This window comes from Xenopus tropicalis, chromosome 3 (genome assembly GCF_000004195.4).
Source record: "Xenopus tropicalis strain Nigerian chromosome 3, UCB_Xtro_10.0, whole genome shotgun sequence".
NCBI lineage: Eukaryota > Metazoa > Chordata > Amphibia > Anura > Pipidae > Xenopus > Xenopus tropicalis.
In genome coordinates, this window is record NC_030679.2 from 140,091,014 (window position 1) to 140,117,059 (window position 26,046).

Consider the following 26,046-nt stretch of genomic DNA (forward strand, 5'->3'; position numbering starts at 1 on the left):
TAAACTCCGAAGCACAGTTTATAAGGATATAATTTACAGTTTGGACCCATAGGGAAATGACCAAACTTTATATTTCATAATAATAAACAGTAAATAACAAAACATTAACCTGTGGGCATACTGTACCAAGCAGATGAAAGTGGTTTCCATTTGATCAGTATAAATGTTCATTTAATTATAAAAAGATCAACACGATATGTGACTATTATCAGGCAGTAGCAGGGGATTGTCCTCAATCAATTCTTAGTCGGGCATTTGATTCCTCTGGCTCAGCAATATAAAAATAAATGTGGGTGCCACGGTGCTTCCACTGGCATTTGGCACTGGTCCTGGGGCGAGTAGAAGCGAGCCGTGCTACAGCGTGGGCATCAGCAGCGCCATGTACACCAGGTTGGCCCCATTGCAGAGGAGGCACAGGAGGTTGCACAGGGAGGAGATGCCATGGTATCGCATGAAGCGCTGGCGTAAGGCTTTGTACTTGGGATCCTTCTCCTGCAGGCGCTGGTAGGCTTCCCTATTGGCCGACAATCCCACTCCCTGCCCCAGGCTGTGCTCCCGCTCGATGATGTGCATCTTAAACATGGTCTTGGTGGTCACTGGGGAAAACCAGCGGGCGTGCAGGGCGGCAGCAAGGAGGCATACGAAGAAAAGGGTGATCTGCCAAGAGAGAGGGCATGGTGTTTAGGGAGGAGACAGAATGAGATGTATGAGCAGGTACAATAAGGGACAAAATAAGCATATAATGTATATAAAATATATAATAAAATGGTTAGAAATGCACTTTTCTACTTCCCACTGCTCCATTTTTATATCTTTATAATGGTTCTAGTTATAGAACCATTATTGTTTCGATCCACAGGGGATCGGCATCAGTATGTATATATATATATATTTATAGTATATAGTTATATGCTACCAGTGGCCTACTTAGTATGCACTGAACAACAGCCAATCACAGTGCCTTGTACAGTCATGACCCCCAGCACATATCTTGTATGTATGTATGTATCTATGTATGTATATCTTTATTTATAAAGCGCTACTTATGTACGCAGCACTGTACAGTAGAATACATTAATACATTACAGGGGGTTAAAAAACAAAGTATAACAATAAATACAAGATACAGTTGCAATAAGTTAAGAGTCAAAGACACAAGAGGATGGAGGTCCCTGCCCCGTAGAGCTTACAATCTATAAAAAAGCTAGCAGAGGATGGTTTCGATCCATCGAGCTCTGGGTTATGGGCCCATGTATTGAAGAGATGGACACAAAAAGAGGGTAACAGAGAGGGGACCCCTATAGTGAGCAATACAAGTAAGGTGTCAATCACCTGAACACTCTCGCTGGGTGACAGCAACTCCCGGGGGTGGTATGCTGCGTATATAGCCAGGCTGATGAAAGAGCAGCACAGGACAATATGGTTGTAAAAGGGGAACAGCTTACTCTGGACCAGGCCAAATGTATGCCGAGGCACGCCCCTAATCAGCACGAACCCTACAGGGAGACGAAAAACAAAAGATGTTAATGGGGATTCCTAACATACCACAAATGTGTGTGAACCGAACAACAAACTAATGTTGCCACTCTCACCAACTGCATGGGCGTGTCTCTCTGTCCGCTGTATCCCTGCCATTCTACTATGTCTGCTAGTGTGCAAATAAGTATGGTGGTCTCCTGGCCCGGACTGGCAATCTGTGGGTTCAGGCAAATGCCAGAGGGGCTGCTGTAAGGTTCCATAGACACTCACTATTTATTGGGCCTATGGGGGGCTGTTTGGGCCTGTGTGTACTGAAAATCAGGCCCAGACTGGCAATCTGTGGGTTCAGGCAAATGCCAGAGGGGCTGCTGTAAGGTGCCATAGACACTCACTATTTATTGGGCCTATGGGGGGGGCTGTTTGGGCCTCTGTGTACTGAAAATCAGGCCCGGACTGGCAATCTGTGGTGTCAGGCAAATGCCAGAGGGGCTGCTGTAAGGTGCCATAGTCACTCACTATTTATTGGGCCTATGGGGGGGCTGTTTGGGCCTCTGTGTACTGAAAATCAGGCCCAGACTGGCAATCTGTGGTGTCAGGCAAATGCCAGAGGGGCTGCTGTAAGGTGCCATAGACACTCACTATTTATTGGGCCTATGGGGGGCTGTTTGGGCTTTTGAATCCCAGTCCAGACCTGTGAGTCTTCTGACTCTCTCGCAGAGTGCAGTGTCAGTCGCAGGCCAGTCCTGTCCTAACACCAGCCTTAGGGCAAGTAATAAGTTAAAAACCCTATTGCAGCCTGCATCCACTACTGCTCCCTAACCTGCACACTTAAAGAAGGAAAGGTAAAAACTAAGTAAGTGTTATCAGAAAGGTCTATGTAAATACAGCCATAAGCATTCAGTCCTCTATCAAAAGAAACACAGGATTTCTTGTCTCCTTTTTTGTGAATACGTTCTTTGGTATCAGACTTCCTCTCTTTTAGGGCTCTGTCAGGTTTGGGGCTTTAGTCTGCTCCTCTCTCCCTGCCTTCTCCTGCTCTCCCCTCCCAATTTAATGCATAAGAACTCATTCCCCCGTTCCTTAGGAATGTGTGATCTGAGCTCCCCACGGCTATAACTGCAGCAGGAAGCTACCAAGAGCAAGCTAAAATGGCAGCTGCTATCAGAGGGAGCTTCTAGGGCTCTTTACCCAGGCATAGTAAAGCTTTCTGCAGAATAAATATAGCGTCCGAGGTGGCACTAATGTGGCAAATCTTTTAAAGGCTTTCCTTCTCCTTTAAATGATGTACCAGTTAGGGGGGCAGGAGATGGATGCCTACATGCCATCCCCCTCCCAGCCTCATGAATTCAGTGCTCCCAAATTCAGACAGCAATGTATACATGGGGGTGGCCAAAGGTCTCGGTGCTCCAAAGCGCAGGGATCTGCAGCAATTCATAAGGAAATGAGGGCAAAGTGCAGTTTGTGAATGAGCCCTGCTTTGTCAGCAAACACCTTGGGGGGAATTCACAAAAGTGGTATATTCCGACAAAATAAAAGTGGAGATCGATTTGTCGGATTTTCCACCTAATTCACAAACATCTCCACTTTTGTGAATTTGTCTTTTAAACAGACAGTTTACAGATTTTGTCGTTTTCCCGCCTTTTTTTTTTATGAATTTGCCTTTAGCTGTTAGTAAATCTGTCGGTGCCACCAAACCCTGTCCCACAGCTACAGGAGCCTTGGGGTAAGGATTTTACCAGCAGGATTTTGCATTTCATATGCCATTTGCCATTTCACTTTGGGGGCATTTCCTGAGGGGTAATTTTACTTTGCCCGGGGAAACTATACATCATTTGTTCAGGACAATCTGGGCTTTATAATGTTTTCTATATTTCTGTGTAATTCCACTTCTGTAACAAGATTTAATTGTCTAAAAACCTTCTTCTCTAGCCCCTACTCATTACTGGGCAGCAGCAATCCGGCCCACACGCCAACATGCCCGGTGAATAGAGCTCCAACAGGACTAGGGCCCAGCGGGTTTTTATCCAGTGCCTGTTGGGGTCAGTCCAACCCTGTACCCCAATATCCCAGTGTGGGTGCCAGTGTGTATGTGCCACCAAGATGGCTACTGGGAACAGGTGGGGACCAATGCTGTCAGGCAGCTCTGTAGTTCTGGACATGCTATGGGGGCACAGATAAGTTGGGGCAAATGCCAGTGAAGTGATTAAAGAGGGGGCACTGCAGCTAAAACTAAAAATTTGCCTGGGAGGCTTTACTTTTCCTTTTAATAAAAATGTTTACAATATATTCACACAAAATGTTATTAATGCCTCATTGATTGAGCTAAAACTAGCATAACCATGCAAATGTGAGGTAAAAACATTTTATATATAAGATATAAATTAAAAAATTTTTTAATCCGTGTTTTACTTGTTTATAAAATGTTAATGAGGCTTTTTGCACCTATTGTTCTAGGGTGAGACAGAGACTTGTCCCCTAACAATAGGCTGCTAATCCCCATTAATATGTTACTGATCCCCCAATGGGGCCCCTACCTTAGGTGTGAAATGGAGACTGGGGGAAACAAAACAGCAGAGCTTAGAATTTGTCTGACAGAGTTACACTGAGCTTTACTCCATTTTGAAAATGTCGGGGAAAAATGTTGTTAAAACGTTGTATAAATGTCATTTAAACGACAAATTCACAAAAGTGTCTGTAAACTGTCTTTCTTTCACCAAAAACAGAAAAGTGGCGGTTGAGTCGGAATTTAGGCGGATTTCTGTTTGTGAATCTGGTGAAAGTGTTTTCCACCAGTTTTTCCACCACTTTTACTCCAAAAAAGGGGCTATCTCCACTTTTGTGAATCCCCCCCCTTGTGGTGGCAGTAAGTAAATTAGAGGTTACATTAGGGACCACAGAGTGTTTAATATTGCTGCCAGGGTTCAATTCTGACCTGGGCAATATCATCCTGGAGTTTATTTCCTCAATATATTTGTGTGAGTTTCCACTGACATTTTATAGCATACCTGCAGTTTAACTACTTCCTGGTGTAACTGACAGGTGTGTTTATGGTATCTGCTATATAATATATTGGCTCTGTATAGAAGGCACAGATCATTTTAATGAAGGCAGTCACCTGCTACAAACGTCGTCCAGCACTGCATTCCCCAGGAAGCCGACAGCACCAGAAGGTGTATGGTCCTCACCAGGTTTCCAGGGTCTCCCTCGGCCACCATCCTGCTGCACAGGAAAATAATATAAATATTATTTCTTCTATGGCTGTTTCTACTGCACATTTAAAAGGAGAAAAGGAAAATGAAGCACCATGAAGCATACACAAAGGAGTTTAACATTCTCAAGACTGAAGTGAACACAATGAAATAAGGTATAGGACCCATTATCCAGAATGCTTGGGACCTGGATCTCCATACCTTAAGTCTACTACAAAATCAATAAAACATTAAATAAACCCAATAAGATTGTTCTTCCCCCCAATAAGGGGTAATTATATCTTAGTTGGGATCAAGTACAGGTACTGTTTTATTATTACAGAGAAAAGGGAATCATTTAACCATGAAATAAACCCAATAGGGCTGTTCTGCCCCAATAAGGGGTAATTATATCTTAGTTGGGATCAAGTACAGGTACTGTTTTATTATTACAGAGAAAAGGGAATCATTTAACCATGAAATAAACCCAATAGGGCTGTTCTGCCCCAATAAGGGGTAATTATATCTTAGTTGGGATCAAGTACAGGTACTGTTTTATTATTACAGAGAAAAGGGAATCATTTAACCATTAAATAAACCCAATAGGGCTGTTCTGCCCCCAATAAGGGGTAATTATATCTTAGTTGGGATCTAGTACAGGTACTGTTTTATTATTACAGAGAAAAGGGAATCATTTAACCATTAAATAAACCCAATAGGGCTGTTCTGCCCCAATAAGGGTAATTATATCTTAGTTGGGATCAAGTACAGGTACTGTTTTATTATTACAGAGAAAAGGGAATCATTTAACCATTAAATAACCCCAATAGGGCTGTTCTGCCCCCAATAAGGGGTAATTATATCTTAGTTGGGATCAATTACAAGGTACTGCTTTATTATTACAGAGAAAAAGGAATCATTTAACCATTAAATAAACCCAATCAGACTGTTCTGCCCCAATAAGGGGTAATTATATCTTAGTTGGGATCAAGTACAGGTACTGTTTTATTATTACAGAGAAAAGGGAATCATTTAACCATGAAATAAACCCAATAGGGCTGTTCTGCCCCCAATAAGGGGTAATTATATCTTAGTTGGGATCAATTACAAGGTACTGCTTTATTATTACAGAGAAAAAGGAAATCAATTTTAAAATTCTAAATTATTTGATTAAAATGGAGTCTATGAGAGACAGGCTTTCTGTAATTTGGAGCTTTCTGGATAACGGGTTTCCGGATAAGGGATCCCATACCTGTACTAAATACTAGGAGTTATAGTCAGGCACAAAGGCAAAGTGGCAGGGAAATGAGCATGCTCCTTTAAGAAGCAGTCAGTCATATTGTGCTGAGTCACTGTGCAGTGCAGGCATAGGGCCAGCTGATAAGGGACAATACATACCAGGGACACACAGTGACAGGGGGCTGGCAGCGTTGGATAGCACACATACACTCAGGGGCACATTTAATAAAACTCTTACATTTCTCATTTTTTTTTTTTTTTTTCAAAAATTCGAATGAACTAATTTTGAAACTCCAAATTTTTTTTTAGTACTAGAAAATTAGAATCGGCAAATGCGTTAGCAAACGGCCCTCTTGGTGTTGTTAACAAACCAAAATCCAAGAGCCCCACACAACACAGAAACCCTTAATATCCCTATCCCTGTAATCTGTTCCTTCAAACAGTAGGAATAAATACCATTTTATATGCTGAAATCCAGCTGCAAAACAGTTTATTTTTTCTGCATCAATTGAAATCCTGGCAGGGGAGGAGGGACTAAAACACTGATGTTACAAATTGTAACAACTTCTCCGCAGCTTACAGACAGCATGCAGGGACTACATATGCACTGCGATGTTCCTTTCCCTATTGGGCTTCATACTAGCAAGTGATTTACGCCACCCCAGCATTTATTTAGAGAAGTTTACCCTAACTAGTTTAACATAACCTCAGTGTGCTGCTAAAAGCAATACCCTGTGCCACACCTCTCACATTGCTTAACTCTGATCTTGCCCATTCCCACACCTAAACCCTTTCTCCTTGTAGATTGTAAGCTCTTTTGGGCAGGGCTCTCTTCTCTCTTGTATCGGTTATTGATTGCTTTATATGTTACTCTGTATGTCCAATGTATGGAACCCACTTATTGTACAGCGCTGCGGGATATGTTGGCGCTTTATAAATAAATGTTAATAATAATAATAACTGCCCATAAGCAGGCATTCAGTCAGTGCATATCCAAATCTGCTTCGCTAAAGGCACCTTACCTGGAGACTCCATACATTCTATACCTAGCAGTCTGTTTCATTTAATGACATCTATCTCATCTTCACCTCTGGCACAGAAACAGAGTATCATATAAAATAACCCCTTTCCAGCAGGCAGAGAAGTTTAACTATCGCAGGTGCAAAACGCATTCAGCTGAAGGAGCTGAATGACTAAGGCTGATGCCACACGTGGCGTTTTTACGCTGCGTATTTTCTAATTCTCTCGGCGGCTGAAAAACGCACGAAATCATCGTCCATAGAAATAACTTGAAAAGACTCGAAGGAAACCACACAATGCATAAATACGCTAGAAAACGCCTTACCACGGATTTTTCAAGCGTTTGCCGAAATAAGCCGTTATTTGCACAGCAAGCTATTCCTATGTATACACAAGGGCAGCTGCCAGACCTAGCGGAAATACGCGGCGCTTTTTACTATTTCGCACTAGCACCATGGAAACGGGATTTGCTATGTCACCAGTACTAGGCTGAAAAACGCCATAGTCAGGGGCTGTGTGGCTTGTGCGGCGTTCTTAGGCGGAGAAAATACGCAGCGGAAAAACGCCATGTGTGGCATCAGCCTAAAGCTGGCCATACACGCACCGATACTATCGTATGAAACCTCGTTTCGTACGATATTCGGTGCGTGTATGGCATGTCGGCGAGTCGACCAATATCGCAGGAGGCTGCTGATATCGGTCGACTCGGCGATCGGACCGGTTAGAAAATTTTGATCGGGCGCCATAGAAGGCGCCTGAGCAAAATCTGCCGTCAGGGCTGAATGGGCAGAAGGAGGTAGAAATCCTATTGTTTCTACCTCCTTATCTGCTGTTTCAGCCCTGACTGTGTGTGGCGGATCTGACGATGTTTCGTGCGGCCAGAAACATCGTCAGATCGCCACGTGTATGGCCAGCTTAAAGGAACAGTAACACCAAAAAATGAAAGAGCTTTAAAGTAATAAAAATATAATGCACTGTTGCCCTGCACTGGTAAAACTGGTGTGTTTGCTACAGTAACACTACTATAATTTATATAATAAGCTGCTGTGTAGCCCTGGGGGCAGCCATTCAAGCTGGAAAAAAGGAGAAAAGGCACAGGTTACATAGCAGATAACAGATAAGTTCTATAGAATACAATAGTGTTTTATCTGTTATCTGCTATGTACCTGTGCCTTTTCTCCTTTGAATGGCTGCCTCCATGGCTACATAGCAGCTTATTTATATAAATTATAGTTAGTGCTGGGCGGTATGACCAAAAATTTATATCACGGTATTTTTTTTATTATATCGGTATCACGGTATTTGACGGTATTTTTTTTTCCCCATGCATGATTAGGTGACCACCCCAAACACCCCCCCCCCCAACCCCAAACACCCCCCCATCCAACCCCAAACACCCCCCCATCCCCTTCACATAAATAAACCTTACGGGCCAGGCAGCCGCAGGCACCCCCGACAGCTCACAGAGCCTCCTGGCAATTTTTCTTACTATTTCCGGGTTGCGCGCGTGACGTCAGCGCGCACAACCCGGAAATAGTAAGAAAAATTGCCAGGAGGCGCCCACACCGGTATGCCGGTAAGTTAAAATTTTTTATCATCTTTTTTAAAAAAACCGGTGTTCGGTATATACCGGTATACCGCCCAGCACTAATTATAGTAGACTTTCTGAAGTAAAACACACAACTTTTACCAGTGCAGGGCAGCAGTACATTATATTTTAGTTACTTTTATACACTTTCATTTTTTGGTGTTACTGTTCCTTTAAGGGAGAAGCTAAAGTGCAGCATACAATTCACACAGGTTAGCAGACTGAACTAACTGTTGACTGGTTGCTATGAGCAACTGCACTGGCGCTATTTAGCATCTATGTTCCAAGCCCAGACCTAGAGACGCATATAGAAAGTCTCTGACCCCAGGCTCCTTGCACTACAGCATTTCAGACCAGTATAACTCTATACACCGAGACCCTAAACCAATCAGATGCGCATATAACTAGGTGGAATCTGCGCTCCATAACATTACTACGCACAAGACTCGGCATAATCACTAGGGCAGGGTGGCTTACAAGCTGCTATTCGCATTCCCCGCATCCAAGCGAAGCGTAGAGCGATAATTACACACAGACAGAAGTACCTGCCGCTAGATATCCGAGCCCTGTGCGAACTCTCTCAGTCCTGGCATCTTCTTCCGGGTACATCCAGTAACATTCTGTCAGCCGGCCAATCAATGCGTGCGTCTTTGTAGGAGGCGTGGCTCGGCGTTAGACCAATCGATAACGTCTAATAACTTTCAGCCTGCGGATTGAAACGGCTGTTACTATGGTAACCGAGCGCATTCCTGTTCTACAGGAGCCTGTACAGGTCAAACTCATTACGGCTAAACGTGTGGTATTTATCAGCCTTAGGGGCGACTGGTTCCACGCATGACCCCTACCTGTAGCTGGGTGCTTATCAGAATGGTGCTTAATAAAAAGTCAGTCATTTGAAAACCTATTCGTAGCCCTTATTTTGTTTTATTCATTTCTCCTGTTAAATGTTGGGTGTAAGGTGTTGTCTGGGGTTATCATCATCATTTATTTATATAGCGCTAGCGAATTACACAGAGCTTCACAATACATTTCAACAAATAGGGATCTTAAAAGTTTAACAAATAAAGGTATACAGAGTACCAATAGGATCAGAGGGCCCTGTTCGCAAGAGCTTACCATCTACAGGGGTTAGGGGTAAATTCAGAGAGGGAAACCATTGGGAGAAGGGAATCCTGCCCTGCAGAGCTTACACTCTAATATACAGAGGGACACAGATACAATACAGGGAGAGGGAACCATTGAGAGAAGGGAATCCTGCCCTGCAGAGCTTACACTCTAATATACAGAGGGACACAGATACAATACAGGGGGAGGGAACCATTGGGAGAAGGGAATCCTGCCCTGCAGAGCTTACACTCTAATATACAGAGGGACACAGATACAATACAGGGGGAGGGAACCATTGGGGGAAGGGAATCCTGCCCTGCAGAGCTTACACTCTAATATACAGAGGGGCACAGATACAATACAGGGAGAGGGAACCATTGGGAGAAGGGAATCCTGCCCTGCAGAGCTTACACTCTAATATACAGAGGGACACAGATACAATACAGGGAGAGGGAACCATTGGGAGAAGGGAATCCTGCCCTGCAGAGCTTACACTCTAATATACAGAGGGGCACAGATACAATACAGGGAGAGGGAACCATTGGGAGAAGGGAATCCTGCCCTGCAGAGCTTACACTCTAATATACAGAGGGGCACAGATACAATACAGGGAGAGGGAACCATTGGGAGAAGGGAATCCTGCCCCGCAGAGCTTACACTCTAATATACAGAGGGACACATAGCACCATAGCAACCAATTAGGGTTTTGTGTTCATTAGTTGTACTGCGACTGAAGGATCCAAGCCAACTGTTGGGTGGTTGCTACAGGTTACCATTCCAGATTCAGATCTGGAGTTTGAAACCTTTCCAACAGAAATGGGCTTCTCCAGGTCAATATATTCGCTGCCAATAAAAGTGGCATTGGCGTCAGTTATTTTCCTGATTAAAGGGGAACTGTTTTTTCTCATAATGATAAATTCTAAGCTACTTTCCAATAAACATTCATTCCCTTATTTTTACTGGTTTTATAGTTATAGGTAAATGTAATTGCAATTGAAAGCAGTGTCTGTTCGTCGCTTTCTGTTCTCTGGTTCTGACAGCTGAAGCCCATAGCGTAAGTCAGTCCCCCATAAGGTCTGTTAATCAGCTGGCTTCTGCTACATTGTTTCAGCAGTCAGATCAGGAACAGAAATAATATCAACAGCCAGGCAGATACTGCTTTCAAAAGAAATTACGTTTACAAATGTGTTAAATAAAAGGATAATATTGGGATTATTTATGACCTGGATGGCAAAACATGGGTGGAATCTGCCAAGGGTAGAGAATCTATGAAAGGAATGAGACGTTAGAGAGAAGGCATGTGTTCGGGGTAAGTAAGAGATTTTGCCACTGGAGTTTGGGGTAAGTAAGAGATTTTGCCACTGGAGTTTGGGGTAAGTAAGAGATTTTGCCACTGGAGTTTGGGGTAAGTAAGAGATTTTGCCACTGGAGTTTGGGGTAAGTAAGAGATTTTGCCACTGGAGTTTGGGGTGAGCATGTTCTGATTTGATTGTCAGTGGCTGCTGAGGCTTATGGGAAATGGAGTTTAACACCAGCCAAAGGGCTGCAGTATGCTGAGGTTACTGAGCAGTGATTGGAGGTGCCAGTTCCTGCCAGTACCAAATGCTGCCAGACCCCCCCATTAGGAAGCTGCTTATATAACAGCGCTCAGGTAGAGGTGGGAGTTGTGACTGGAACATATGCCGTCAGCCTACTAATGAGATTCCCACAGCTGCCTCCCCCTCCTCCTTTTCTCTCCCTCCATCTCTCCATTCTTTATCTCTTTCTCTGTTCCGATCTTCCTTCTTGTTACCCCCTCCCCATCCTTATTTTCCAAGATCTAACCCCCCCCATATTTTTTATCACTCCCTCCAATTATACATTTGGTTCCCCCTCCCAGCATCAGCCCCAGCCTACCCTCCGGCATTTCCTTTTCCTCCATCACCCTTTCTCCTGTGCCCTATCCTCACCCCCCACCCACGTTCTCCTTCTCCCTTTCTCCTTTTCTCGTGCTGCCTTTCCTTGCAGGCTGTGAGCGGGGAGGGCACCGACATATCTGCCAGCTGCCTCTCCTCCCTCATTGTTGATTCCCCGGAGCGTTGAAGGGAGGGGGCATATTTGGACGATGCCCACAGGTCTGTGGAAGGTTGGGGGGTGGGGGGAAGGCCCTAATTGCAATTGGATTGCTATCATTCATTATAATATTGCATTATCACCAAACTTCACTTGTTCATGTGTGTCTACTATGTTACATCTTACTAAGGAAACCATGAGCCTTACTATCTTCATAATGTGTAACTATAGTAACCCAGCCTTTGGTACCATATTCTTCCACATCATTACACTAAGCCTTATTGCACACCTTGTTATAGTAACCCCGCCCCTGAGTGCCTTATTGCCACTCTAACACTTATTCTGTAACCCCACCCCTAAGCGCCTTATTGCCACTCTAACACTTGTCCCTGTAACTCCTTATTCCAGTAACCCCGCCCCTGAGTGCCTTATTGTCCCTGTAACTCCTTATTCCAGTAACCCCGCCCCTGAGTGCCTTATTGTCCCTGTAACTCCTTATTCCAATAACCCCGCCCCTGAGCGCCTTATTGTCCCTGTAACTCCTTATTCCGGTAACCCCGCCCCTGAGTGCCTTATTGTCCCTGTAACTCCTTATTCCAATAACCCCGCCCCTGAGCGCCTTATTGTCCCTGTAACTCCTTATTCCGGTAACCCCGCCCCTGAGTGCCTTATTGTCCCTGTAACTCCTTATTCCAGTAACCCCGCCCCTGAGTGCCTTATTGCCCCTGTAACTCCTTATTCCAGTAACCCCGCCCCTGAGTGCCTTATTGTTCCTGTAACTCCTTATTCCGGTAACCCCGCCCCTGAGTGCCTTATTGCCCCTGTAACTCCTTATTCCAGTAACCCCGCCCCTGAGCACCTTATTGTCCCTGTAACTCCTTATTCCAGTAACCCCGCCCCTGAGTGCCTTATTGTCCCTGTAACTCCTTATTCCAGTAACCCCGCCCCTGAGTGCCTTATTGTTCCTGTAACTCCTTATTCCGGTAACCCCGCCCCTGAGTGTCTTATTGCCCCTGTAACCCCTTATTCCGGTAACCCCGCCCCTGAGTGCCTTATTGCCCCTGTAACTCCTTATTCCGGTAACCCCGCCCCTGAGTGCCTTATTGTCCCTGTAACTCCTTATTCCAGTAACCCCGCCCCTGAGTGCCTTATTGTCCCTGTAACTCCTTATTCCAGTAACCCCGCCCCTGAGTGCCTTATTGTCCCTGTAACTCCTTATTCCAGTAACCCCGCCCCTGAGTGCCTTATTGTCCCTGTAACTCCTTATTACAGTAACCCAGATTGTAAGTACCTTGTTCTCATTACAGTAATAGAAGTGATTATAAAGTCTAAAGGTAAAGCATGTTCCCTGCAAAGAAAATTGTCGCATTGCATGTACAGATATAGGCAATAGTTGCCATTTTGGTTCCTTGGCATTCTGTAAGGAGTGCAATGAGAAGAATATGACAATGCATATGTTTGTGTTTGGCGCAGGTTACGTTCGCACAGGCTACACCTCACACATGGCCGCTCACGAGACGGAGGTCAAGAGCAGCACCTCTATCATCCCCTGCTTCCTGTTTGTGGAGGTACTGACCCATTTCCCAGTTCCATTCACTTATACATGTACCTTTCTCCTAGGGTTGCCTCCTGGCTGGTATTACAGGTCCAGTATATCAAATTTACCAGCAACGTACTTGCCGGTAAATTTGTAGTACCTAATGTTCTGCCTCCGGCCCTACCCAATTCTGCCCCCACTCCGCCACTATCCCCCCCCACCACTTCCACTTTATCCAATCCATTACCTCCTTCACCCTGCAGGTCACTCCGGTTTTCCAGACAGTTTAGAAGCTCTGCCCCCTCTCAGGGTAATAGCCCCGTCCCCTCCGTATGACAGCCCACCCTCCAGTGTGGTGAGGCCACAGGGTCTGAAGGGACCTTTCAGTGCCTCCCCACCGGCTGGCCAATGCTTCTCACAGCTCCCCCCCGTCTGCTCAGCCTGCACCCCCAGTTTTCACTGTGGATTTGCATAGGCATGAGTGTCTGAAGGGCCCCAAAGGGGGTGTGGGCCCCCCCAGTACTTCCGACACTGTGCGCAACCCAGCAAGCACAGGCATTGTCAAAAGAGAGGGAGCAAGGGGCACAGAACCTTACAGGGCATCCCTTTCCCTCAGGGCCCCAACAGTTGCCGGGCCTGTTGCAGTGTTAGACTCGGACTTATAAGGCCCAACAGAGAGCCTAACACAGTGGACCCAATCTAAAAGCAATGAGCTATAGATACCTTAATAAGTCAGAGGCTGCAAAGTGAGCATTGCATGTAACCTAAGGGGCAGATTTATTAAAATGTGAGTTTAGAGCTTAATACACAAAAACTCACCCACGTTCTATTCATTTCTATGGGATTTTGGGAAGTGTATTTATCAAACGGTGAGTTCTAACTTTCACCCACTGATAAATACACTTCTAATATTTGAGAGGCCTATGTTTGAGCAGCATTATACAGGTACAAGATGGTTAGCCTACCTGCAAATGGGAAGACTCCACATTACTATGTAGGGCCACTGGGGTAGATCCGCATATTGTATATATAGTAATAGTCTAAGGCAGTTTATAAATTATCTCCATTAAAAGCTTTTAGTGATTGTTGAGTTATTTAACTTTTTATTCTGCAAAAGTCCAACTTTTACAACTTACAGTATGTAGTTGCTAGGTAGGGTCAGACTGGGGTGTCCAGGGGCCCCAACACCCTCTCTGGGGCCCCTGCTGCCCGCCGCTCACCCACCGGCAGTCCCTTTGCCCCCTATATGTGCACTTTATACACACTTTGCCCTGATTGGGGGAAAGCAGCGGCAAGCAATGGGGGAAGCCAGGCAGGGATCAGGTCTGGGTCTGCGGGGCCTATGAGGGATGGGGCCCACTAGGTTTTTTCCCGGGGTCCCACCAGCACAGTCTAACCCTGTTGCTAGGGAAGCATTTACCCTAGCAACAAGGTAGCAGTTTGGATAAGACAAAAAAGCAAAGCTACAAGTACTACAAATAATAGGGAAAAAAGACTAACTGCAAATTGTCTGAGAATGGTAATGCACTATAGCTTATTTAAGGTTAATTCTAAACTGGAGGCAGGGAGCATTCCATGGCATAAGATAAAGGAGGTTTGGCACCTGTGACAAGGAGAGAATGTGGTGCCACAGTCCTAATAAGAAGGGAGTCTGGGACCTGTGTGATGAGGGAGAGGAGGGAATGAGGATCCCCATGACCTAATAAGAAGGGGGTCTGGGACCTGTGTGATGAGGAAGAGGAGGGAATGAGGATCCCCATGACCTAATAAGAAGGGAGCCTGGGACCTGTGTGATGAGGAAGAGGAGGGAATGAGGATCCCCATGACGTAATAAGAAAGGCGTCTGGGACCTGTGTGATGAGGAAGAGGAGGGAATGAGGATCCCCATGAACTAATAAGAAAGGGGTCTGGGACCTGTGTGATGAGGAAGAGGAGGGAATGAGGATCCCCATGAACTAATAAGAAAGGGGTCTGGGACCTGTGTGATGAGGAAGAGGAGGGAATGAGGATCCCCATGACCTAATAAGAAAGGCGTCTGGGACCTGTGTGATGAGGAAGAGGAGGGAATGAGGATCCCCATGACCTAATAAGAAGGGAGCCTGGGACCTGTGTGATGAGGAAGAGGAGGGAATGAGGATCCCCATGACCTAATAAGAAAGGCGTCTGGGACCTGTGTGATGAGGAAGAGGAGGGAATGAGGATCCCCATGAACTAATAAGAAAGGCGTCTGGGACCTGTGTGATGAGGAAGAGGAGGGAATGAGGATCCCCATGACCTAATAAGAAGGGAGCCTGGGACCTGTGTGATGAGGAAGAGGAGGGAATGAGGATCCCCATGACCTAATAAGAAGGGAGCCTGGGACCTGTGTGATGAGGAAGAGGAGGGAATGAGGATCCCCATGACCTAATAAGAAAGGCGTCTGGGACCTGTGTGATGAGGAAGAGGAGGGAATGAGGATCCCCATGAACTAATAAGAAAGGGGTCTGGGACCTGTGTGATGAGGAAGAGGAGGGAATGAGGATCCCCATGAACTAATAAGAAAGGGGTCTGGGACCTGTGTGATGAGGAAGAGGAGGGAATGAGGATCCCCATGACCTAATAAGAAAGGCGTCTGGGACCTGTGTGATGAGGAAGAGGAGGGAATGAGGATCCCCATGACCTAATAAGAAGGGAGCCTGGGACCTGTGTGATGAGGAAGAGGAGGGAATGAGGATCCCCATGACCTAATAAGAAGGGAGCCTGGGACCTGTGTGATGAGGATCCCCATGACCTAATAAGAAAGGCGTCTGGGACCTGTGTGATGAGGAAGAGGAGGGAATGAGGATCCCCATGAACTAATAAGAAAGGCGTCTGGGACCTGTGTGATGAGGAAGAGGAGGGAATGAGGATCCCCATGACCTAATAAGAAGGGAGCCTGGGACCTGTGTGATGAGGAAGAGGAGGGAATGAGGATCCCCATGACCTAATAAGAAAGGCGTCTGGGACCTGTGTGATGAGGAAGAGGAGGGAATGAGGATCCCCATGGCCTAATAAGAAAGGCGTCTGGGACCTGTGTGATGAGGAAGAGGAGGGAATGAGGATCCCCATGGCCTAATAAGAAGGGAGCCTGGGACCTGTGTGATGAGGAAGAGGAGGGAATGAGGATCCCTAGGATGACCTAACGAGGAGGGAGTGGGGAACCTGTGCCATTATGAGGAGGGAGCGTGGATCCCGTGACATAACGAGGAGGGAGCAATGTTAGCTCCAGGGACCTCTCGCTTATTCCCCATTTTTCACGCTCTGTACACATTCTGCTCTCACACTCTCTGTGCTCTCTCAGTATTCTTTAACTCTTCAACTTCAGCCTTTTCTGGCTTTCCATTTATCCTTTCTGTCATCCCAACATAACTCTTTCTTCTGCAACCAGACCCTTTATTCCAAGAGCCTTCTCAGTCTTTCACCTCCTTCCCAGCCTCACAACCTGTCCCCCTGTGCCTGTCTACTCTACCTCTTTAGTGCTTTAACCCGGCTGGGTCAACTACCAGAAACCTTCTAAACTCTTATTCCCAGCCCTGCAGTCTTGCATGCTTTCCTTTACCCAGTAGCTCTGTATCTCTCACAGGCTGCTCTGGGCTCCTCTCTGGCACCTCTCATAAGATGCTCTATTTTCAGCTTGTCCTGATGGCTGGAACTGTCATCCTCTCGTACCACTTCGAGTACACGGACACCTTCCCTGTCCACAATCAAGGATTCTTCTGCTACGACAGCACCTTATCCAAACCGTACCCTGGACCAGAGAGCACAAGCCGGGCACCACCGCGCCTGCTGTACCCGCTTATAGCCATTCTACCCATCCTCACGGTAATAACACTGTTCTATCTGGGACTCACATAGGAAAGCTGGGCTCAGGGTATGTAGCAACAACACTCACCTGTCACAGGGCTTTTCATTTTTCATTTTTATTATTTGTCGTTTTTAAGTTATTTCGTTTTTTGTTGTGCAGCACACCAGTTTTTAAATTTCAGCAGCTATCTGGTTGCTAGGGACTTTTTCACCTTGGCAACCAGGCAGTGGTTTGAATGAGAGAGGGGGTCTAAACAGAAAGATAAGAAATAAAAAGTAACAAAAATAATACAGGTATGGGACCTGTTATCCAGAATGTTTGGGACCCAGGGTATTCCAGATAAGGGGTCTTTCTGTAATTTGGGTCTCCTAAATCCTTGGATCTCTGCTAAAAATCATTTACATATTGAATAAACCAAATAGGCTTGTTTTGCCTCTAACAAGGGGTAATTATATCTTAGTTGGGATCAAGTACAGGTACTGTTTTATTATTACAGAGAAAAGGGAATCATTTAACCATGAAATAAACCCAATAGGGCTGTTCTGCCCCCAATAAGGGGTAATTATATCTTAGTTGGGATCAAGTACAGGTACTGTTTTATTATTACAGAGAAAAGGGAATCATTTAACCATGAAATAAACCCAATAGGGCTGTTCTGCCCCAATAAGGGGTAATTATATCTTAGTTGGGATCAAGTACAGGTACTGTTTTATTATTACAGAGAAAAAGGAAATCATTTTTAAAAATTAGAAGTATTTGCTTATAATGGAGTCTATGGGAGGTGCCCTTTACATAATTCGGAACTTTCTGGATAACAGGTTTCCTCATAAGGGATCCCATACCTGTAATAACTGTAAGCTAACAGAGCAATACATTTTTAGCTGCTGGGGTTAGTGACCCCCAATTTGAAAGCTGAAAAGATGTGGAAAATGAAGGCAAACTGGTAGGGTTGCCACTTGGCCAGTATTTTATCATCCCGCCTGGTAAAAATGTTGATGCCAAAGTTATTAATAGGGGAAAAAAACATAAAAAACATAGAAAGGATGTATTTTTCCAGAAGAGGTAGCAACCTTAACAACTGGTTGTGACTCCTGAAAAAGTGTAGCAGAAGAGCACTGCTTAACAGGTCTTGGGGGGAACTGACTTCTGCTACACAGTTTCAAGAAGGAATGGGACAGACAGATCCTGCTCTCAAGACTAACTACATTTACACATAACTTTAAAAGCCACTGGACATTTTTTAATGAATTCATATTGGAAATGTGCTTAAAATTATATTTTCTTTCCCCTTTAACAGTGCTGGTTATGGATTTAAAATGTGTCAGTGTCTCTAATGCATCCTGACTTCTGTCCAATACAAAAGGAGAATGCAGGGTCGGACTTCTAAGACTGTTCCGCAGAGCACCTTGCCTCCCTGCATTCTGCGGCTGCCCCTTCCCCAGCAGCAGTGTCACAATAGCAATAATACAAAATGACACAGCCGGGTGATTCACATTGGAACTGACAGTGCAGTCTCCATCCCCCCCTCGGTAGCCACACAGTAACATTCACAGTGTCTGCAGCTGAACTGGGTCAGTAAAGGAATAGGAAGGAGTAATGGATGGGGCAGTGGCACAACCGCAGTGCGAAGGAGCAGCTGTGTGTGCAACGTGTGCATAGGAATAGCAGGAATGGCTTTGGGGCAACGTGTGCATAGGAACAGCAGGAAAGGCTTTGGGGCAGGATGCAGCTGTGAGCCCAGGGAATGGATGGGGAGGGTAATGTGGAGTGCAATAGCCATAAATGCAGGGATATGAATGGAATAAGAGGTGTTATATATGTAGGAAAAGTTGATGTAGCATGTTCAAAATGCTTTTTTTTTTTGAAGCCCAAGTGCTTCATCACCCATGTGCAAAAAATATAGCATGAGCATACACACAAAAAGTGCGTAGGGTGCAGTGACTTAGCCTTAACCTAAGGATAAGTCCAAAATCTCTGGGGTCACCAATCCAAAAGGCGCAAAACAAATTCTGAAGTCTTCGGACCTCTGCTCAGAGGCTAGGGTGAATCAATTTATCCCTTACCTCCCCGGCAAAAAGGCTGCAGAAGGCAAAGGATTGGTGGGTCACTTTATCCTTCCCCAAGGCTTATAAGGGGACGGGAAAACCAATGGTCCTCCAAAGAGCGCTCAACAACTTGTGCACATGGTCCATGGTGGGGCCAGGTTTCAGGGGGAAAAGGAGCCTTAGCGATTTTTGATCATTCCCACCCTCCACAGACGTTCGTCAGATATGGAAGTAGAAAAATTAGGAATTCTACCTCCTTCTGCCGATTCAGCCCTGAACGTAGATTTTGCTTGGGCGCCATTCAAACTCTTTTAGCCCACCCGATCGACAAGTCGACCGATATCCGCAGCCTTGTGCGATATAGGTCACCTCGTTGAGCCGCCATACACACAATGAATATCATACGAAGCGAGGTTTCGTACAATATCATCTGTGCATGTATGCATGTATGGCCGGCTTAATGGCCACACATCGCCCCCCCCCCAGATCTGTGCCAGGGGACTCCATTAAGGAGCTACTGTTGTACTGATATCACATATATAACACCTGTAACAGGGTAACCCTTTTGAAATAAAAAATACCAAAAGTGGTATAAAGGTGATACCTTTATTGGCTAACTAGGACATCTTAGTTATCTTAGGTATCTTAGTTAGCCAATAAAGGTATCACCTTTATACCACTTTTGTTATGTTTCATTTCAAAAGGCTTACCCTGTTACAGGTGTTATATATGTGATATCAGTACAGCAGTAGCTCCTTAATGGCAGTAGCTCCTTAGGGCTCTGGCACACGAGGAGATTTGTCAGAGGGAAAAAACGCAGGCGACAAATCTCCTTGTGTGCCAGAGCCCTTAATGGCGCCCGAACAAAATCTACGTTCAGGGCTGAATCGGCAGAAGGAGTAGAATTCCTATTGTTTCTACCTCCATATCTGACAGACGTCTGTGGAGGGTGGGAATGATCGAAAATCGCTACGTGTATGGTCACCTTTAGGCTCCTTTTCCCCCTGAAACCTGGCCCCACTATGGGTGCACACACAAGTCGTTGAGAGCTCTTCGAAGGACCATTGCTTTTTCCGTCCCCTTATAAGCCTTGGGGAAGGATAAAAGGACCCACCCATCCTTGCTTTCTGCAGCCTTTTCGCCGGGGAGGTAGGGGATAAATTGATTCACCCTAGCCTTTGAGCAGAGGTCTGAAGACTTTTGGAGAGATGACCCCAGAGATTTTGGACTTATCCTTAGTTTAAGGCTAAGTCACTGCACCCTATGCACTTTTTGTGTGTATGCTCATATGCACTTTGGCTTCAAAAAAAAAAGTAGCTCTGTAATGAGACAAAGGGCAAATAAAAACTTCTCGTTGTAGATCCTTGTTGGCGAGGTTACCTCCGTGCTAATTGATCCGCGCTGGAAGAGCAGAGAGAGGGTCATTGCCTGCGGGGACTGCTGCTTTTTCAATCCTTTACTGCGCCGTATTGTGCGGATCCTAGGTAAGTGCAGGTGTTATGGCTGTGACGCTGGAAGATAAGACACCTATCAGATAAATTATGTGCAAACACAAGGGAAAGGTAATGGAAAGCTACAGTGGAAAGTAGGGATGCACGGAATCCAGGATTCGGTTTGGTATTCGGCCAGGACTCGGCCTTTTTCCGCAGGGTTTGCATTCCCCCGAATCCAGAGTCCTGGCCGAACCAAATCCGAATCAGCATATGCTAATAAGAATTCAGATTCGGTCGAATCCCTTGGGATGGATTGGGGGGTTTGGCCAAACTCAAAAAACTGGGTTCAGTGTATCCCTAGTGGAAAGCAGTTGCTAGCAAAAGGGAAAGGGGCAATATCAGTGGAAAATGAAAGAACAGAAAGGTAGCATCTGCATCACTCTTTCTCTGTGTGTCTCTTCTAGGTCTCTTCTCCTTCGGCCTGTTCTGCACAGTCATTTTCGCCGGGGCAGTTCAGACAGTTACAGGGAACCAGACTCCACATTTCCTATCTGTGTGTCGCCCTAACTACACGGCCCTGGGCTGCATGTCCCACATTCAGTATGTATCATCCCCACGGGCCTGCACCGGAGACCCTGATCTGATCGCCGAGGCGCGCAAAGCCTTTCCATCCAAGCCCGCAGCTCTGGGAGCATATGCTGCCGTATATACCACGGTGAGGGGCAGCCCAGAGATCCCTGGTTACTGGAGATCTCACCCAATGCTAACTTTCAGAGCTATATCCATGTTTGTCCAAAAAACTCTCTATGGGTGGGGGCAAGATATTAAAAAGACACAGTATTAGGAGTGATAATATTAATAATAGTGAAAATCTGGTCCTAGAATGAATCTCTTTCCAGATTTCTATGGGAGCTCTTATGCCGCCATCTTTCAACAGCTTCCCAGTAATCCTTTGGGCTGCACTTGTGAACTATGCTGCGTTCCATGATTCCGTTTCGACGGTCTAGGACGCAAGGAACTATTGAGCAATGAGTGAAAGAAGGCTGGCGTTCCCATAGAACATACCCCAGGCCGGTGTGTTTTTTAGCGAAAAGGAATAGTGGTTGTTGTCCCAGTTTAGAGATTATATTCATTGGAAGTTATCTAACAGATCAGCACCCCCCCTTTGAACATGACTTATCTTGGCCTTTAATGGCAAAGTCAGAACTGACGCTACATCCGCAGCTCCATGTAGCTGCACTGACAGGCACAGCTTCGGCCTAAGCGGCTGTGCGGAAAAGGGATTAACCCAAAGATGCCTGCTTTTTTGTTTTTTTGCCCGATCTCCGCTATGCTCCGTGTTGCTGCACCGAGGCCAAAGCTGTTCCTGTCAATGCAGCTACATAGAGCAGTCGGAGAAAAGTGGACAGTACACCAGGTCTAATGTTGCCCTAATAGAAATAGTGGCTCTTAAGCTGGCCATACATGCAGCAATATTTTCGACAAAACCTCATTTCATACGATATTGGGTTCATGTATGGCGGATAGCTAAGATGACCGACATCACAAAAGCTAGAGCAAAATCTGCGTTTAGGGCTGAATTGTTAGATAGGGATAGAATCCCTATTGTTTCTACCCCAATATCTGACGATTCAGCCCTGAATGTCAATGGATGGAACGAACAATCTTTCCTGTCGCAGGAAAGATCATAATTGGTACGTGTATAGCCACCTTTAGTGGCCAAAACCACACTATGCCACAGAACTGACAATGGGTGACGCAGGGCCGGAACTAGGGGTAGGCAGAAGAGACAGCTGCCTAGGGTGCAACGATTAGGAGGCGCCAGGCAGGAGCCTCTCCTGCCTACCCCTAGTCCTCCTCCTTTGTCATTGCCCCCACCGCTTGTCATTAGTGGCGGGGGCAATGACCCATCGCATCGCACCCCGATGGGTGCAGAGGCTTGGCCCGCCCCTGGGGTAACGGATCTGTTCCATAGCAGGGTGCAGAGAATGAAGGCTACCAGGTCACTTGCAGTGGGCAAACTGCATATAACACATTACAGAAAAGGTTGTGGCAGTGCAAAACATCTGACTTACTAGAACTGGTTTCTATTCTAGATGTACGTCACCCTGGTGCTGAGAATAAAAGGGTCCCGGCTGGTGAAACCGTCCCTATGCTTTGCCATTTTGTCCCCTTCCTGGCTCCTGTCTCTGCTGCGTGTGGCTGAGTATCGCAACCACTGGAGGGATGTGCTGGCAGGGACAGTCGTTGGTTCGGCCATTGCAGTCTTTCTGGTGAGAGCAATGCAAAAAAGATGGTGTGTGTTGGGGTGGTTTAGAGAAATTGGCGAATTGTGTATGTTTCAGGGAATGATACTGACAGCTAGAGCCTTTTGTGAGACCCATTTCTTTCAGTTTAGTGGGATTTTCCAACCTGTGGCCCTAAAGCTATTGTTAAAGGGGAACTCTGGCTTCCGAACCAAAATTTGATAGAGATAAAAGATGTAATCTTTTCTTTCAAAAAGTATTAATAATACCATTTTTATATGCTGAAATCCAGCTGCAAAACAGTTCTTCTCTTTCTGCATCATTTGAAATCCTGGCAGGGGAGGAGGGACTAAAACATTGATGTTGCAAATTGTATCAACTTCTGAACAGATTACAGACAGCATGCAGGAACTACATAACCCACAATGCATTGCACTGTGACATGATTTTTTTTACTGACATCACATGTGCAGGGGATTGTGGGATTGGGAGGATGCAGGCTGAGGACAGGCAACTACTATTGCATTTTATTTCACAGTAGTCAGCCAGATCCACAGGGGAACAGGGGGCGGGGCTTAGGGAACTGTTCCAAACCACATTATTACAATGAAAAGGCTGCATACTTTTTAATAGATGTATATTGCTTGAAGTGGTGTTGTGCACTATGTGCAGGGTCCAAGGCAATTAATTGCCCCTGCCTAAACACTTCTGTATAAGGAGCTATGTAGGTGGGCAGTTTCTCTTAAAGTGGTAGCGACCTACAGAATTAATCCATGCAGCTTTGGCATTCACTAATTGACTAATACTATGTAATACATACATGATTAGTAAGTGGGTGGAGCTTGCAATGATGCTAAAGTGGAGGTCCTGAGGTAAGGAAGGCCAATAGCCATACTGCCTCTTAATTTCCATTAACAGGTAACTTGTGTACTGAATAATTTTGGAAGCTCGAGTTCTAAGCCTGAGGAAACAGAGGTCCCTGTGCAGGATGTACCCAGACATCCAGTGCCATCTGTGGCACCTTCATCAACACGTGAAAAGTTAAGTGTGGTAAAGGTAAGGGGGGCTCGGAGGAGTAACTCAGAGGTGCATGTTATCAGGGATGTTTGGGAGAGGATAAGGGGTTAAGGTAGGTAGAAGACAACTTACCCTCATAAGGCTCACCAGACTTTTGCTCTGCCGGTGGAGACATAGCTGCCACTTTTCCCACTGCCTGCCACTGATGTGTCTGTCAGTCTGAAACATACAAGTGGTTGCCATTTAAGTTTAAGTGGGTGAACCAGCTATTCCATCAGTGCCTTGGGGGAACCAACCATCCCTAGGGGGCAGCCGTTTCTTCCAACCATTTGTGGCTACCCTAAGGACCGCTTGGATTCACACACAATGTAAAAGGGCATTTAGAGTTGCTTTCGTTCTAATGAAAATATCAGCCATGATCCATTTAGTTAAAAGAGGGGCCAATTCGTGATGCCAACCCCATATGCTTTATTAGATTTACAGTCCCTGCTTCTAAACCCTTTCTCCTTCCCCAGCAGAGTTATGGGGTTTCGTCCGCAAATGTTACCTGACCCTCCTCCTTGCCTTGTCCCAGTCACGCCAGATGTCCTCATACCCTCCAACTGTATGACCAGCCAAGTGTGAAGATTCCTGATCCAAAGCTAACGGAGGATGTGGATTATTAAATGGCACTGACCCCCTCATCCCCTCAGTGCTTTCACTGACGTACCTCCCGGAGAAGGACCTCCATCACATACCCCATGTCTGTATTGTGCATTCCGTGCTGTCATATTGCTGCCTGGCTGCGACGCTCTGTCCCAAACCCTCTTTTGATATCACAGTGCGCTTGAGTCCAGACACGAGCAAAGAACTTAACGCCTTCTTACGCAGGAAATCCATTCATATCAACCAATTGTGTTGAGCTATTTTCTACCAGCAACAGTACCTGTAGCCAGAATGGAGCCCTGGCAAAGACAAAGACATTCAGATTCTCAAACATCTTCAGTTCTGTAACCAGGAAGCCAAAATTTCTCTTTCTTTCTTCAAGACATTGGGGGGTCAACAATGGGCAAATTTTTCTGTCAGCAGTAACCCATGGCAACAAATCAAATTGTTCTACCTGCAACTGGCTATAAAAAAAAAAGGCTAATCATTGATTTGATTTGCTGCAGGTAAATTATATTAATGCCTTCTTTTGCATTTTCCCACAATTAAGTTGAATTGTAGCAAGTAATGCAATTTACTTGCACTTGTCATTGCCCCTAGACCAGGGGTGGCCAATACGTCGATCGCGGTCCACCAGTCGATCCCCCGTGGATTTCTGGTGAACCGCGATGAAGCTGCGGATGTGGAAGTGCTGTGTGCATACGTACGCATTCACACCGCACTTCAGCATTCCCTGGTCCTCAGTCGATTGGGAACAAAGAAAGTGTGGCCACCCCTGCCCTAGACAGTAAAGCTGGCATCGTCAGACCTGCCACACACCATTCAGGGCTGAATCGGCAGGTAAGGAGGTACAAACAATAGGATTTCTACCTCCTTCTGCCGATTCAGCGCTGAAGGGAGATTTTGGTCAGGCGTCTATGGCGCCCGATCAAAATTTTCAAACTGGTCCAATCGGCGAGTCGGCCGATATCAGCAGCTTCCTGCGATATCGGTCGACTCGCCGACATACCATACACGCACCAAATATCGTACAAAACGGTTTCGTACAAAAGGTTTCGTACGATATTATCGGTGCGTGTATGGCCACCTTAACTGGTAAAAGAGTAGCGTTCCTATATACAAAAGACATTATCTCTGTATAAACAAACTTCTGATTACAGAGCAGGAAATCTGCATCCTTTACCTACAGAAGGCCTTTTTTGGAATTTGGAACCCTTAGGGCTCACGGGGATGGCAACTGATGGCAACTCGGGGAGATTAGTCGCCCGCGAACAGGGAGATTTGTCGCGGGCGACTAATCTCCCCGAGTTGCCCCCAAGTTGCCATCCCACCAGCGAAAATGTAAGTCAGCGGTGGCATGGCACACGCGGCGGCACGTGTGCCATCCCACCGGCGACTTACATTTTCGCTGGTGGGATGGCAATTCGGGGAGATTAGTCGCCCACGAACAGGGAGATTTGTCGTGGGCGACTAATCTCCCCGTGTGCCAGAGCCCTTAAGGGCTGTGACAGACTGGGAGATTATTCACCACGTGATAATCTCCCCGATATGGAATCCCACTGGCTAGAATGGAAATCATCGGTGGGATGGCATATGCGGCGCCAAAATTGCCAAAGTTGCCTTGAGA

At 45.9% G+C, this 26,046-nt stretch overlaps 2 protein-coding genes across 7 annotated transcripts; one reads left to right on the top strand and one right to left on the bottom strand.

Annotated features, from left to right (window-relative positions):
- Nucleotides 1-20,546, bottom strand: tmem205 (transmembrane protein 205). Of its 4 annotated transcripts, XM_012953169.3 has the most exons (5): nucleotides 20,459-20,546; nucleotides 9,060-9,220; nucleotides 4,595-4,698; nucleotides 1,333-1,496; nucleotides 150-657 (listed from the first exon to the last, which is right to left on the bottom strand). In XM_012953169.3, the coding sequence occupies exons 3-5, from the start codon at nucleotides 4,692-4,694 to the stop codon at nucleotides 355-357; spliced, it is 567 nt and encodes a 188-aa protein (XP_012808623.1). In that variant the 5' UTR covers nucleotides 4,695-4,698; nucleotides 9,060-9,220; nucleotides 20,459-20,546; the 3' UTR covers nucleotides 150-354.
- plppr2 (phospholipid phosphatase related 2) lies at nucleotides 11,189-25,268 on the top strand. Of its 3 annotated transcripts, none has more exons than XM_002939115.5 (8): nucleotides 11,189-11,735; nucleotides 13,147-13,241; nucleotides 16,862-17,050; nucleotides 20,439-20,562; nucleotides 20,976-21,226; nucleotides 22,608-22,784; nucleotides 23,676-23,813; nucleotides 24,290-25,268. In XM_002939115.5, the coding sequence occupies exons 1-8, from the start codon at nucleotides 11,726-11,728 to the stop codon at nucleotides 24,323-24,325; spliced, it is 1,020 nt and encodes a 339-aa protein (XP_002939161.2). In that variant the 5' UTR covers nucleotides 11,189-11,725; the 3' UTR covers nucleotides 24,326-25,268. The 3 variants fall into 3 exon arrangements, with proteins under 3 accessions (XP_002939161.2, XP_031755301.1, XP_004918960.1); XM_031899441.1 differs by having other exon boundaries at nucleotides 11,191-11,735; nucleotides 23,676-23,797; XM_004918903.4 differs by having other exon boundaries at nucleotides 11,196-11,735; nucleotides 23,676-23,797; nucleotides 24,293-25,268.
- Nucleotides 25,269-26,046: the final 778 nt, after the last annotated feature.

Bases quoted from the DNA above. Each gene is read 5' to 3' on its own strand.
- tmem205 (XM_012953171.3), bottom strand. From the start codon at position 4,694: ATGGTGGCCGAGGGAGACCCTGGAAACCTGGTGAGGACCATACACCTT. The intron at 1,497-4,594 runs GTGACTGCCTTC...GTCTCCCTGTAG, and splicing joins CTGGACGACGTTTGTAGCAG to GGTTCGTGCTGATTAGGGGC. The intron at 658-1,332 runs GTGATTGACACC...CTCTCTTGGCAG, and splicing joins CACCCAGCGAGAGTGTTCAG to ATCACCCTTTTCTTCGTATG.
- plppr2 (XM_031899441.1), top strand. The intron at 17,051-20,438 runs GTAATAACACTG...TTCTCGTTGTAG, and splicing joins CCATTCTACCCATCCTCACG to ATCCTTGTTGGCGAGGTTAC. The intron at 20,563-20,975 runs GTAAGTGCAGGT...TGTCTCTTCTAG, and splicing joins CCGTATTGTGCGGATCCTAG to GTCTCTTCTCCTTCGGCCTG.